At 35.5% G+C, this 16,092-nt stretch overlaps 1 protein-coding gene across 2 annotated transcripts in view; it reads right to left on the bottom strand.

Annotated features, from left to right (window-relative positions):
• LOC145268234 (uncharacterized) overlaps positions 1-16,092 on the bottom strand; it is a 150,057-nt gene that overhangs the window by 15,288 nt on the left and 118,677 nt on the right. Inside the window, exon 8 of one of the 2 annotated variants that reach the window (XM_080123556.1) lies at positions 10,637-10,808. The exons of the other annotated variant lie outside the window; for it this stretch is intronic. Within the exon in view, the coding sequence (XP_079979682.1) occupies positions 10,791-10,808 (18 nt within the window). The 3' untranslated portion in view covers positions 10,637-10,790. Of the gene's footprint in view, positions 1-10,636; positions 10,809-16,092 lie in introns of those variants that run through there. 2 annotated transcript variants of the gene reach the window in all.

Genomic DNA, 16,092 nt, shown 5'->3' with positions numbered 1-16,092 from the left:
GACTCTAAAGGGAACTAGAGACGCTAGTATACACGACTAGAATCTTCAGTCAAGATATCTGTATGGAATTCAGTATGAAGAAGTGTACATTGCTAGTCATAAGAAGAGAGAAACAGAAAGAAATGGAAAGTATAAAACTACCAAACCAAGTGGAAATGAGGACACTGTAGGAACATGACACCTACAAATATTTGGGAGTTCTGGAGGCAGACACCATCAAAGCAACAGAAATTAGGGATAACATTGGAAAAAGATACCTCAGAAGAACAAGAAAGCTCCTCAAAACTAAACTATGTATTAGAAACCTAATAAAAGGCATAAACACGGGGGCAGGATCACTAGTAAGATACTCTCTACTGTTTATAGGTTAAACAACAGAACTGAGGCACCTCTACCAGGAGACAAGGAAACTCATGACTCTGCACAATGCACTACACCCAAAGGATGATGATGACCGACTCTATGTTAAAAGGAAAGATAAAAGAAGAAGTTTGTATAAAAGGATGTGTGAATGATACAAAAAAGAATTAGAAAAATACATAATGCACAACACAGAAAGGATAATTACTGCAGCAAGAGACACCAAAAAAATTAACAAAACTGAAAACAGAAAGGCAAGGAATAAGACGACAAGAAAAAAAAAAAGCAGCTACACGGACAATTCATAAGAATAACAAAAGATGAGACTCACCAAAACACTTAGACACGGCTATAAAAAGGACACCTAAACAAAGAAACTGAATCACTAATAACAATCACACAAGATAACGTGATTAGAGTCAACCTCAAAAAAGCAAATCTTGACAAAACACAAGGAAACAACAAATGCAGACTCTGTGGGCAAAGAGATGAAATGATAAATCATTTAAGTTGTTAAATGTTTTTGACTACTAATGGGGAATATGACACCAATGATTTCGACGATCGTTTTTATAACCACAAGTTATAACAACCAATCAATGAAAAGCTTCCAGAGTTACTATAAAAATTATCGAATTTTGGATTCAATCAGTTCACTGTCGTCTCCGTCATGAACCTGCATTTGATTCTTTGCTGCCATCTTTGTTACTGGGAATTACTTGCCATTCAAGATCGGAACTCCACTAATTCTTCACTGCCATCTTTGTTCAATATAATGTCTGAACACTTAACATAAGTGAATGCAGCAGACTAATCCCAAAAGAATACATGAATTGACAAATTATGCAGACAACTGCAGCTTGAATACTCAGACAAATGGTACAAACAAGAACCGGCAGCAAACCTTGAAAATGGAAATCACAAAATTCTATGGGACATAGATCTACAAACAGATCCAAACTCATCCAAATAAAAAGGCCGGATATCATAATGCAAGTTAACAAGAAGGAAAGGTCCTACCAGATCATAGATTTTGCTGTTCTAGCAGACCACAGAATGAATATCAAGAAGACTGAGAAATGGAGCAAATACATGGAACTGGCCAGAGAACTGAAAAATGAAGAAAGTTAATAAGTTAAAGTTAATAATAGTAGAAGCACTAGGGACTGAAAAACTTAAAAAAAAACAAAAAAAAAAAACAAAGAATGGGAGAGGTTGAAATCAGAGGGATGGCTGAGAAGATACAATGGATAACAATAATGAAAACGGCTTAAATATTAAGGAAAACTCTTGAATGCAGGAACTAATACACATGAGCTATAAATGCTAAACGTACTTATAGAAACTGCAACAGAAGTAAAACAAAAACGTAAAAACACACATAAATCAAGAAAACTGGAACCGTCTAATTAGAAGTTATCTCCCCCCCCCCCCCCCCCAAAAAAAAAATGGTCGGCGTCAACTGGCACAACACCAAACAGTTGTGGAGGGTCAAGGAGGATCGAAAGACTAACAAGAGAAAGCACTACCAGACCTCCACTAGATAAGTGCGAAGAGGACTGGAATCTTAAGGAGGTTTTTTGTTACCCAAATTCCATTGAAGACCAATGGTTCCTGTCAACAAGAAATAAATGTTAAACGGCTGTTGTGATAATGTAAATTCATTTGCATAGGTTATCGAAAGAGGTGGAGAGGACTGGAAATTGGAGAATACTTATTGTCACTTAGACTCCAGGGAACACCACGGGTTGTTTTCAAAGACAAATCTTTGTGATGACCCGTGTAAAATATCCTAGTGAGTAATGATAATAATGTGCAATTTCTAGGTGCGGTGCTGATTGATGCAAGCATTTAGCTTAGCTTCCTAGTGGTTTTGCCTAATCAGAGACCATCTCTCAGGCAGACAAGCTTCTTCATCTTTTCTTGGCAAGGATAAAACACTGCGAACAACTTTACATTGCTTGGACCAATCCCTTAGCTTCTCTCTTGGAATTCAATAAAAATCCTCCCGGGTTTCTGGTCCTGGGTTCAATTTTGACAATAAGCCACAAAAATCCATTATAGCTACCGCCGGCATCAGGTGGACCTATATTACACACACACACACACACACACACACACACACACACACACACACACACACACACACACGCCTACGTAACTATTTACACTTGGCCTGGCTGTTACGTCACACACATTCTCATAAATTAACACACACACACACACACACACACACACACACACACACACACACACACACACACACACACACACAGGACATTCATCCCTCCCTTAATATATGAACTCTTCTTTCTCTTCCCTACTAAATTTATTTAACACCATGTGAACTTTCTGACCTAGCACACGTTCCTGGACTTTTCTCCACTCACATACATACATACATACAAAATACCCAGGCTTTCTACTATAGACATTCCCAATAGATAACTTGTCTTGATGTGGGCACACATTCATACATATAGTACATAAATTCTTTCCTCTGCATAACACACACACGCGCGTGCGCGCACACACACACTTATGTACACACGCATACATACATCATTCCACATACACTATACATTTTAATAAACATATTTCATATTTGGTTCCACATGCAATAGATGCTTTATTGAATTATATTTTCTTCAACTTGTTACTTTGATTTTATTAATACATGCTTGTATTGTGAACATGTGTGTGTGTGTGTGTGTGTGTGTGTGTGTGTGTGTGTGTGTGTGTGTGTGTGTGTGTGTGTTAGAAGCTTGTCTGCATTTTGCAGAATTAAATTTTGCGTATGTGTATGTATCTTTTCCTTTTCTGTTGGCTGTAAGTGTAGAAAAAAAAAAAACAGCAGGAGTCGTTAAAGGATCTTAAGCATAAATAGCAATCCTTTGTTGGGTATGTGGCATGGTCTCTGGCTTTCATCTGGCCATTCTGGATACATTCATGTGTATTTAAGAACAAATATTTCCACTCGGTACAGAGATAGGAAGAAGTGAAAAGGAAAGAATGGGAATGAGTAAGATCCTAGCGGAGACATAACGGAGAATGAGCACAGTTTGGGGTAAGTTTTTTTTTTTTTTTACATAGGCATCACCACTTATCAAGGCCAAGAGGCCACTCGAGGATAGGGGTTAAAGAGTGTACAGTAGAAATTGGAGAATATAGTAATCGTTAGTAATGGAGATTCGGTAAATTTGTTAACTTATATGGAACGGTTCATCAAAAACTTGTTTACGTTAGACTTGAAGACAACCATATTGTAGTCAGCTGGAAAGCAGGAAAACGGAAGACAATTCCACAGGTGTGCAGTTCTAATAAAGAAGCTTTGCTCATGGAATCTACATTTAGGTTTAGGCACAGATAAAGAGTGGGGAAAACTAGTGATAGTGTTTTCTGCTAGACGGGTGTTTCTTGTGAAAGTTTGGCGAGGGGGGACCATAGAATGGAGCTCAGCCGAGTATCTGCCATGAAAATAACGATAAAACAGAGACAAACTCGCAACATTTCTTCCGCGAGAAAGAGGTTGCAGGGAAGAGAAAAGGACATCCCCTACGAGGCTACGAAGTCTATTTTGAACTCTATCAAGGCAGGATAAGTCCTTTCTAGCAGCTCCTGCCCAGATGTGGCAACAGTACTCCATCCTTGGACGTACCTGGCTCTTATATAGATAGAGAATTGCATCAGCAGTGAGATATCTACTGGATCGATAGAAGTGGTTAGAAATAGATTTAAAAGGCTTACAAATTGGACAGCGGCATCAGGAACGTGAGTGGGTTCATCAATAATCTGGGTTAGATCATAGGCAAGAAAGAAAGCATGACAGAATCTACCTTCACTCATCCAACGTTGTGGACGTTGAATGTTGGTTGAGGGATGGGCAGTCAGGATGTTGTCAATTTGTGTTATGATATTCTCAAAGATAGTGGCACCATAGATGTGGGGACGGTATAAAGCAAATAGGAAAGTGATGATGCATGTATATTACTAAAACGTTTTCATGCCATCATTTTTCACGGCAAGTGCTCGTCTGAGCTCCAGTCTATGTCCCCTTGCCAAACTTTCACAAAAAGTACTCAACTAGCTACAATCACTATCAACCATTTCCTCCACTCTCTACTAGTGCCTAAATCTAAATGCAGATTCCATAAACAAAGTTTCTTTCCTAGAACTGTCCGCATGTGGAACACTGTTCCATTGGACTGCTTCTCTGTCGACTACAATCACTATCAACCATTTCCCCCACTCTCCACTAGTGCCTAAATCTAAATGCAGATTCCATAAACAAAGTTTCTTTCCTAGAACTGTCCGCATGTGGAACACTGTCCCATTGGACTGCTTCTCTGTCGACTACAATCACTATCAAATATTTCCTCCACTCTCCACTAGTGCCTAAATCTAAATGCAGATTCCATAAACAAAGTTTCTTTCCTATAACTGTCCGCATGTGGAACACTGTTCCATTGGACTGCTTCTCTGTCGACTACAATCACTATCAACCATTTCCTCCACTCTCCACTAGTGCCTAAATCTAAATGCAGATTCCATAAACAAAGTTTCTTTCCTAGAACTGTCCGCATGTGGAACACTGTTCCATTGGACTGCTTCTCTGTCGACTACAATCACTATCAACCATTTCCTCCACTCTCCACTAGTGCCTAAATCTAAATGCAGATTCCATAAACAAAGTTTCTTTCCTAGAACTGTCCGCATGTGGAACACTGTTCCATTGGACTGCTTCTCTGTCGACTACAATCACTATCAACCATTTCCTCCACTCTCCACTAGTGCCTAAATCTAAATGCAGATTCCATAAACAAAGTTTCTTTCCTAGAACTGCCCGCATGTAGAACACTGTTCCATTGGACTGCTTCTCTGTCGACTACAATATGGTAGCTTTTAAGTTCTTGTTGAGCCGTGCCTTTAAATAATCTAAATTCTACCCAATCTACTCTACACCATTAACTAAATCTCACATTCATTAACACTTATCCTCGAGTGGCCGTCAAGGTTTGATAAGTTTTATTATAAAGTGTAGGATTTCTTTCAGAATTCATTTCAGGCAATGGGGTAAGTCTGAAGTGGTTGTCTGATTTGCTATTTGCTTTCTCGGTTTCCTTCATCACTAACTTTTGTGTTTACTGAATAAAAGTATATTCAGTTGCATATGTATAAATAAACAAATCGATACATATTGGCCTTTATTATAGAGTGGAGGATAATGCAGGTGAAGAAAGTCGTTTCCTTTCTTTCGCCTGGCATATCATTTGAGAATCCATCCAGAATAATCAATCCAATAGAGTATGAGGTATTGTGGCAGTGGTGACCTTCTTATTGTGGGATGTCCTATTAATTCTGTTTAGGTCTAGAGATTGACCTTTGGAGATCTCAGACCTCAGTCCAGGAAGGAGTTAGTTTATAGTCAGCTGGCCAAGGCGCCCTCAACAAGGTTACTCAGGCAATTTTTAAGATGCAAGAGACTATCACTTCTTGTAAATTTGCTTACCCCCCCCCCACCACTTTTCAGTTTTGTGCCATATGTTTCCACGGTGGGAGGGAAGTCAATACATTGAGGATAATGGAAAAGATGTCGTCTGGTTAGATTTTATTTTTTCTAGATAATAGCAACGACTTTTTTAAATTGCACATGAAATATTAGCAGCCAACCACCACCAAAAAAAAATAAATAAATAAAATAAAATAACCATATGTTGTTTATTTTGATCTAACCTACTGGAAATGTTGTGTTTAATTAAGGTGTTATTTTATTTTTTTTATTTTTTATTTATTTCTTTTTTGTGTGACATAAAATCAATTATTTTAATATCTATTAACACTTTTAATACGGGTTTAATTTTTACTTATAAGATCCTTTTAAGATCAAGGTTGTCTCATTGAAAGAGCCGAGAGGAAATATAAGTATGTGTGTGTGTGTGTGTGTGTGGGGGGGGTGATTTAAAAAAAAAATCGACCCGACATACACACTTAAGGACGTACATCTATTATATAAAGGAAGTTGCCTGCGCATATGCGTGTTAGCATGTTCAACCAAAATCAAAAACTACAAAACAAAGACCTACAAAGTTTCATTAAGGAGGCTATCTTTTTTTTTCACTAATCTTAATTTGGAAATAAAATTTCGACTCATTACTCGAGGGATGTATGTGTGTTTGTATGTCCATTTAAATGGGCTGAGCAGAGTAGTAAGAGGGAGTTGGGAAGATTAAGATAAAGTGACGGTTAGAGCTAAAAGTTTTAAAAGAAATATGTTACTTTTGCCCTAGGCAACGCCGGGTATTCCTGCTAGTGTAAATATACATCTGTATTTATATAAAGCTAAGTAAGTGTACATGTTTATATGTTTGTATGTACAGGATTAACTTCTAAACTAATTAACAGATCATTATTAATTTTGAAACACAGCTGCTAGGTATAAGGTATAGATTCTGTCTTGCAAAATGAATATTTTGTTTTGAATAGCCAGTTTGTCTTGTGGATTGTGGCACCATATTCTTATTTTTCCTTATTGTTATTTTTTTTAATTTTTAAAATCCATTAAACTATAAAGGTTGATCATCCAACCAAATGCATCTACACATATGCCATTACTTAAATCTTAATTCTACTCTGTCTGTCCCCCAATCGAACACAGAGCAGATGCAAATTGTGCATCAGTGATGGATGCATGTGGTCATATCCTACGATCACAATAAATGCACGAGGAATTCTCTTAAACCTTTAAGTACATGCCAATGTGTAAATTGCAGGGGAACCTCACCCCATATTTTTTCCCACATCAACCTATTTGGCATCCAATATTCACTATTTTATCACTTCATTGTTTTTTATTATAATTATTTCTACTCACTAGGAGTTTTCACGCAGGCCATGATAAGAGGTCACTCACTAACAACAACCAGTGTTCCCTGGAGTCTGTGTGACAAGTCTCTCCAGATTTCTAGTAGTCTTCATCTTTTACAGAAGAGACTTTAGAAAAGTTTCTGTCTTTCTCTACTCTATTGTAATTTTCATGGTAAAAGCTTGACTGAGACAGAACCTCCATGAACAAAGTTTCTTTCCAAGAACCATCTGATTGTGAGACACAATACCATGGGGTTGCTACTCAGATGACTATAATATGATCCTTTTTAAGTCCAATGCTAACAAATTTTTGTTGAGCCATCCTCTTAAATAATCTAATTTCTGGCTAATCTCAACCATTGTTACCAATCATCACATTGTTGTTTTCTCACTGTCCTCCTGATAAACTATACCTCCTTGAGTGACCTATGCGCCTTGATAAATGGTGACTCTTTAATATATTTAAAAAATTATCTATTTACATCCCTCCATGCCAGTGGAACTCTCTTCCATTTGCCTGCTTTCCAGCTGACTACAACATCGTCATTTTTAAACAAGTTCTTGATGAGCCGTCCCCTTAAATAATCCAATTTACCAAATTTCCAACTACTAACCATTGCCCCATTGACTACCATACACTGATTAACCCTTATCCTTGAGTGGCCTCCGGGCCTTGATGAGTGGTGATTCCTTTGTTTCACTGTCAGTTTTATTGTTGTTACAATTATGTTCTTAGAGATTTGGTCTTCTACCTGATTGTGTCTCATCTCTTTTCTCTCTCTCTGCTTTGGAATGATGAAATTACTCCTCCTCCAGTCAGCAGAAAGTTTATGGATCAGGTGGTTGAGAGAAGTTACTGACATGCTACATGAAGGACCAATTTGAATTGGTATGCCCGCAAGGACTTGTAGCATAACGGCTAAAGCAGTTGGTAAACAATTGTAATTTACACTTTTCTGGAGGTTGAAGGTTCAATCCTCAGTATAGGTGACACTATAAATTGCCTATATAAGCTGCTAGAAAGGACTTGGCCGGCCTTGATAGAGTTCAAAATAGACTTTGTAGCCTCGTAGGAGATGTCCTTTTCTCTTCCTTGCAACCTTTAGATGTTGCGAGTTTGTCTCTGATGTATCATTATTTTCATGGAAAGTGTTCGAATGAGCTTCAATCTATGGTCCCCCCTCGCCAAACTTTCACAAGAAACACTCGTCTAGCTGTAAACACTATCAATAATTCCCCCCACTCTTTATCTGTGCCTAAACCTAAACATAGATTCCATGAACAAAGCTTTTTTCTTAGAACTGCACGCCTGTGGAATTGTCTTCCATTTTCCTGCTTTCCAGCTGACTACAATATGGTTGTCTTCAAGTCTAACGTAAATAAGTTCTTGATGAGCCGTTCCATATAAGTTATCAACTTTACCAAATTTTCATTACTAATGATTACTATAATGTCCAATTTCTACTGTACACTCTTTAACCCTTATCCTTGAGTGGCCTCTTGGCCTTGATAATGTGGTGATGCCTATGTAAAAAAAAAACAAAAAAAAAACTATAAATACAATTGCAAATTATTTAGAACTTCTGCCCAGTCATGACTGATGGAACAAGAACCTGCTATCTCTGTGGATGTAAATAAAGGGCTTCATATGAAATTTCATGTAGATCCACGAGTTCAAGAGAAAGATTCCCAAGTTCGACAAAATACCCCTGAAGAAGGTTAGAGGTTACATTGACTGAAACATTGTGCGACTAACTCAAAATGAGAACAGTAATCCGAATAAAACGACTTATCGATCCTCATCAAAAAAAAATTCAGAAACATTGTGTTAATTTGGGACTATAAGCATCTCTTCATCACCATTATGTGAGGGAATAACTGGAGGCTGGTTTTGTCTTGCCAATTTTCATTTGTTACTGCTGTACCAAGTTGTTGGCAATGTACTAATATACTTTGCTACAGGTTATGTAAAATAAGTTTGAGCCAGACAACTGCTATTCTGAAACACTTTAAAATAATAAAATAAAAGTAAAAATCAGCAAACGGGATAACTTCATTTTTAATTTAAGGATATAATGAGAGTTGTCTACCTTGTGTGACTTGTGTGATGTCTTTCGGCGGTCAGAGCCCTCCAAGGTCACTGCGGCAAGTGGCCTCCAGTTGGGACGGTATAGGCGGCGGCGAATCAATAGACCGCTGCACCGTTTCGCTGTCCCTCTTTACACAGACAAGCATGTGGCATAAGCTATTGGATTCACTGCGTCTCATAGCGGTATAACCGGGGATCTGAGGTTCGTCTGGTACAGACTTCAGCCAGGTATCCAGCGCCGACTTGAACGATTCTGTTTTGCAGTTCGTGATCTCCCTGATGTTACGTGGTAGGCAATTGAAGAGCGTAGGACCCCGGGAATTTAAACTCGATTCCCTGAGCCGTCGGATCCAGTTGTCCCTGGCACTGGTTAGGGGTGGTACCACACACATTAAGTTTAAAAAGTGTACAAATAAATAGAAACTAGACAACACCATGTAGGCACAGCTAATGAAAAATTTAAAAAAAAAACAAAAAAAATAAATAAATACTATTCGTCCTCCATTTTGATATGATTAGTTGAGGTACCAAAAACTAAAAATAAGAACTGTGTGATTAAAATACTCTACGGTATCTTCCACACAAGGTTGAATTAAGAATGGAAAATTCCATTAGAAGTAAAGAGTATAACAAGAGTGGACAGGAGTACTCAGTGACAAGTAGTGATGAAATCAGATATTTTTCTCTTTGGGCGGTGAAGTGATTGCGTTTAGACATTAACAAATGATAACATTAAGCCCAGAAAGTTCTTATATAATCATATGATGGTCAACGTTTCAGCACTATTACCATATTTTAGGTTTTAATATATATAACAATAATACTATGCTGTAGGGATTGAGGGTGAAGACTTATAGTGCATCCATTTTTAAACTTATCGTGTTCATGACTTCATTTTAATTTTGCTTCTAAAAAGAGGTTCAGCATAATTTTGAGCAAAAAAAAAAAAAAAATGAATAGAAATGATTAAAAAGAACAACTGCGTCACACTATCGTAAATTGACTTAGCTCTATGAGTGCCTCTTCATCACTATTATTTTAATAAACGCTTGACCTGCTCTCGACGGGTCAAGCCAGCAGGACATTCCATCAAACTTCTGAAAATAGGCTTTGTTTTCTTTTAATTTTAGTGGTTGAATAAGATTTTCATAAACTTTTGAATTTTAGTCGTATTTTGTCAAATGTTGAAGTTTCTAGTTATAGAATAAATTTTCAGTTTCAAGGGAAATTTTATAGTTTTATTCTCATCAATAATTTATTCAGCCATTTCAGAATTAAAGATTTAAAAAAAAAACAACACGATCATAAGAAAACAAAAACAAGTTGTTTTAAAATTTTTATTTGGTATTTCATGTTTTATTTTAAATTCGACTTTACAATCAATTTGAATCAATCGATACTTCATCATGTTTTATTTGTCGCAATTTCTTATTTGCTTGTATCCTTCCCGTTACCATTATTCTTGGTAAACAACTTTCTACAAACAAAGAGAAGCCTGTGGAAAAAGAACAGCAAGAAAGTTAGATTAGTATATATATATATTTATATATATATATATATATATATATATATATATATATATATATATATATATATATATATATATTACTTAATTTACTCACATAAAATTAATATACGAAAGTATAGATTTATGCGTAAACTTTAAGTATTTACTTCAAAAGTGCTCAATACGTAGGTAGAACTAGTTAGTAAGTTATAAAATGTATATGGCGATTAAGGTACACTGAATATTCCGCGTTTCATCCACTCTAGGATTCGTTAGGCTTATGCGCGAATTCTGTGGTTGTTTGTTACTTTTATATGCGCATCTTCTATTGAAATTTTAGTTAGCCAATCAGCTTTCTAGTATCCACCGCGCCCTTCCTATCAGCCAATGAGAATGCATTTATTGGACAAAGGCCTATTTGACCTCTGGTTGACCTGTTCCTTTGTGTGTGCTCTATATAGCCTGGATATTTAGCTTCTTGATATGTTTTAAATCTAGGTTAGTGTTTTTTTTTTTTATTAATGTTAGTTTATATATAATGATGAAATGCAGAATATACAATGTAGCTTAATCGCCATATACATTTTATAACTTACTATATGTATATATATATATATATATATATATATATATATATATATATATATACACATATATAATTATTTACTAAAATAATTATTAATATATAAGAACATGTAGTTAATAAAACGTGTTAAAAAACACTTTGAAAAAGAGTCAAAATTCTTCGAAACCCCGCGGATTAAGGACTATCTACTTATTTTGTGCTTCCTTTCTAAAATTAAATATGTTTTTAACTCTTTTTCGGAGTGTTTTTTAACATGTTTTATTAATTACTTGTTCTTATTATAAGCTCTATTTCCTATTTGGTTTTATCGAGCTTTTACATCTGATTGAGATTACTTTATAAATATTAACTCTTCAATATTTATATATATTTATATACTTTAGTTTTGCTGACTTGGATTATTTTGGTAAACTTAACTGTAATTCTTATTTCATATATATATATATATATATATATATATATATATATATATATTATATTTATATTATATATATCTTATTTCATATATATATATATATATATATATATATATATATATATATATATATATACACACAAGGTAACCAAAATGTCCATTTTTAAAAGAAAAAAAAAGAAAACACTTTATGATAGATGTAACTTCTATCTAGTCTTTGAAGTAAGATCCAGCACATTCTGGTAATATGTCTCCAGCTGTTCAATTCCCTCTTAATAGAAATTGAGGGGAAGGGGGTGAATGCAAAGAAGTCTATGAGGGCTTGGACAAGTCTGCTTCATTGGTGAAGGATTTCCTACCAAGAAATAGAAGACGTGATAATTGAGTGGCACAAGGTCAGGTGAATAAGGTGGATGGCACAAAGTCTTCCACCCTAGTTACTGTATAGTATCCCTAGCCACTCGCACAATATGCAGCCTGGCATTGTCACAGAAGAAAAGCACACCTTTGCGATTCACTAATGTTGGCGCCTTCTTGCGCAATACCTGTTGCCCATGTTTCGATTGCTGTGAATGTAGGTTTCCAGTGATTGTTTGTCTCATTAGTAGCAGTTCATAATGAACCACTTTACGACCTGTCCACCACCAAGCACAAAGTATAACCTTGCGTGGGTAAATTGTGTGAAGAACAGCATCCTGAGGAGACAATCAATGTCTGCAACGCTTGGAAGTTTCATAAAGAGCCCACTTTTCATCAATGGTAAGCACTCGACTGAATATGAATGTCATATGGTGGTGAGAAAGTAGCAACATACAGGCTGTCACTCATTGTCCTTCATGGACCTCCAACACAACAGCATTTGCAGAACCCATATTCTCAATTTGTATGTTTTACCTAGGCATTTCATCTGTTTCATCGGAAATGTTGAACTGTCTTGCAAGGTCACATGTTAGACCACTGTCTTCTTGAATGGCTGCCTTCAGGACTTCATCATTCAAGACTTATGGTCGTCCGCAGTGAGGTTCATCACAGAGGGACAAAATCTCTCGACTTAAATTTGTGAAACCAATACCTTGCCGTACATGCATCCACAGCACTATCCCCAAACGCTTGATATATACGGCAACTTGATGCAGCTGCTAATAAACCCATTTTGAAGTTGTAAAGCGAACAAGATCTCTAGACACTTCCATTCTTTTCACAGCTGTTTAGGTTAAAATTGATGGTCGGGCATAGTGCACAAGTTTTTTATTACGTTTGATGTTCCTACTTCCGGCTGTCCAAATTTGAAAACAATTACTACATGCATTTTGTCTATATTTCCACTTCATTCAATGGCTAATTGAAATTGGACAGAACGCTTTTGGTTACCTAATGTGTGTGCGTGTGTGTGTGTGTGTGTGTGTGTGTGTGTGTGTGTGTGTGTGTGTGTGTGTGTGCGTGCGTGCGCGCGCATGCATGCATGCATATATATAACAAATAAATGACAAAAGTCTATATTCCAAATTTGATGATGTTGGCCATATTACAAAAATTACATTATTTTTAGCTTACATTGGCATAATGTAAGCTAAAAATAAGGTAATTTCAACCTCTCTTCCAATTTTCAGATTTTGTAATCATGCCCAAATGCATTTTATTTTACTTTGATGGGTTGATAGTTGCTATTTTTTCTGATAGGTTAAAGGCAAAATAGATTCATCGATTGATATAATAATTAAATGAATAATTTTGCGCTATGAAACAGTTACTGTCAAGAATTTTAAGTGTCAACAGAATTAAAGGAATAAATTGTAAGATGACCAACATCATGAAAATTTGAAATATAGACTTTTGTCATATATTTGTTATATGCTCTGTAATTACATTGAGCTTCTTAAATTAAGGATTTGTATATATAAAAAGTGAAATGTAATTGAAAAATCATATTTCCAAAGATATATAAGGAATTCAATATAAGCTTTGTAAATTAGAAATTACAACAATTTATTATTCGACAAAGAATACAAAAACAACAGTTTTTCATCATCATCAGTTTAAGTCTGTTTTAAAAGCTGGCATGTGTTGGACAGCTTTTAGAAATCGACTTCAAAACTAACCTATCTCTGATCAGGTTTTTATTTATCCCTCTTTCTTTCAAATCCATCTTTATCACTTAATTGCCCAACTGATCCTGTTACTTTAATTGTTCTACATCTACTAACCCAAGCACTCTCACCCATTTTTTTAATGTGACCAAGCCAACACAGTCTCCTGTTCTGCACATGTTTTCCGCAATTACCCAGATTTAATCTGCTTGTTATCACTAGGGCTGTGACAACAGCATATTCTTTTCATTCTTTTGACTCTCGTGTATATATCCGACACAGTTAGACACACTTAATCAACCGAGAACCACATCCGTCTATATAAAAACATATAAGATATTAACGGATATATACTCGAGAGTCAAAACAATGAAAAGAATATGCTGTTGTCACAACCCTAGTTATCACTGTATTATTTCCAAATTATGAAATGTAAGTTTTTAGCCCTCACTGACCAGGTATCGATGGAAGAGACTGCGTACACATGCCTGATAGGCACTACCTGTGGTATACAGTGCTAACACTTTCTTGGTTAGTAATGAGTTGGGCTAGGACAACAGCATATTCTTTTCATTGTTTTGACTCTCGAGTGTGTATCCGTTGATATCTTATATGCTTTCATATAGAGTAATGTGGTTCTTGATTGATTAACTGTGTCTAACTGTGTCAGATATATACTCAAGAGTCAAAACAATGATCAGAATATTCTGCTGCCATAGCTCTAATAATGACAAATGCTTTCTGAATTCACTTCATCCACTCCTAATTATTGAAATCACACCAGTACCACCTCTTCCCCGTGCTCCAATTGTATTCTCATCATATCATTGTGCCAGTCATTTTAATTCAAATTAAAATCAATGTTTTTGTACTTGTGTCTGATTTATGACATTCCAAACCTTTTCTACCCAGGCTTTAATATTTGGGGGGAAAAAAAATCAACGTTCTATTTTTGTCTGTTTTAAAGCACACACAAACACATTTTTTTTGCAAGTGATTTAAGGCTATAATTTCAATGCAAACCAGAAAATTAACTATTTCTTGTCTGCTATTTGATGCCGAGCCTTTAATTCTAAGAAAAATCAATGTTTGGTGATGTTTTATTTTTTAACATATAAACTCTTCTTTTTTCTATTTTTTTTTTATTTTTATCATTATTATCGTTGTTATTATTATTATTATTATTATTATTATTATTTGTATGAGTTATGATCAGAAATTATTCACTGACAACAACCGTTGGCGTTCCTTGGAGTCTGGATGATAGTAAGTATCCCCAAGATGTCCAGTACTCTCCACCTCTTTCGATAATCTTTGCAAATGAATTCCCATTATTACAACGGTCGTTTGCCATTGACTTCCTGCTGATAATGACCATTGATCTTCACTGGAATTTGGGTGGTAAGATGCTTTCCCAAGGTTCCAGTTCTCTTCACATTCATCCAGTGGAACTCTGGTTAGTGTTTTCTCTGCTCAGTTTTTCCATCCTCCTTGACACATCACAACTATTTGGTGTGGCGTCAGTCAATGTTGACTCCATTTTTTTTTTTTTTTTTCGGAGGGAGAGGGTAGTATAGTTAATATAAAATTTTGGAGTTTCAGTTTTCTTAATTTCATGTGGTGTGTCTTTTTATCTTTTTATTTTACATCTCTTTGATTAATATTTATAGCTCAGATGAGTTAGTTTCTGCATTCAAGTTTCTTTAAGATTTCTGCTGTCGTCGTCGTCGTCGTCGTCATCATCATCATAATAATAATAATAATAATAATAATAATAATAATAATAATAATAAAACAGGCGGTAATGCTGAACATTACCGCCTGTTTTATTTGTATTATTATTATTATTGTGATTATTATTATTATTATTATTATTATTATTATTATTATTATTATTATTAATGAGTCACCACTTATCAAAGCTAAAACCCACTCGAGAATAAGGATTAATGAGATTGATGAATTGTCAGATAAAGGATGAAGATTATTATAAGAAAGCTCTTGAAGCTGGACTCTCAGTTCTTTAGTCCTTACATTCCATGAATGACGTTTCTGACAAAGGGGAAATAATTGCTGTTTTCTGGATCAGAATCTATTCACATAGCACTTATCATTAGCTAGTTTTAGACCTTGAAGTTGTATTATTTTTTTTTTTCTTAGCCCCTCACATTAAATGGTTTCATG

The sequence above is a fragment of the Euprymna scolopes genome, chromosome 43, assembly GCF_053919585.1.
Source record: "Euprymna scolopes isolate OS-2025 chromosome 43, ASM5391958v1, whole genome shotgun sequence".
Lineage (NCBI taxonomy): Eukaryota > Metazoa > Mollusca > Cephalopoda > Sepiida > Sepiolidae > Euprymna > Euprymna scolopes.
This window is presented reverse-complemented; position numbering and strand designations above follow the sequence as displayed.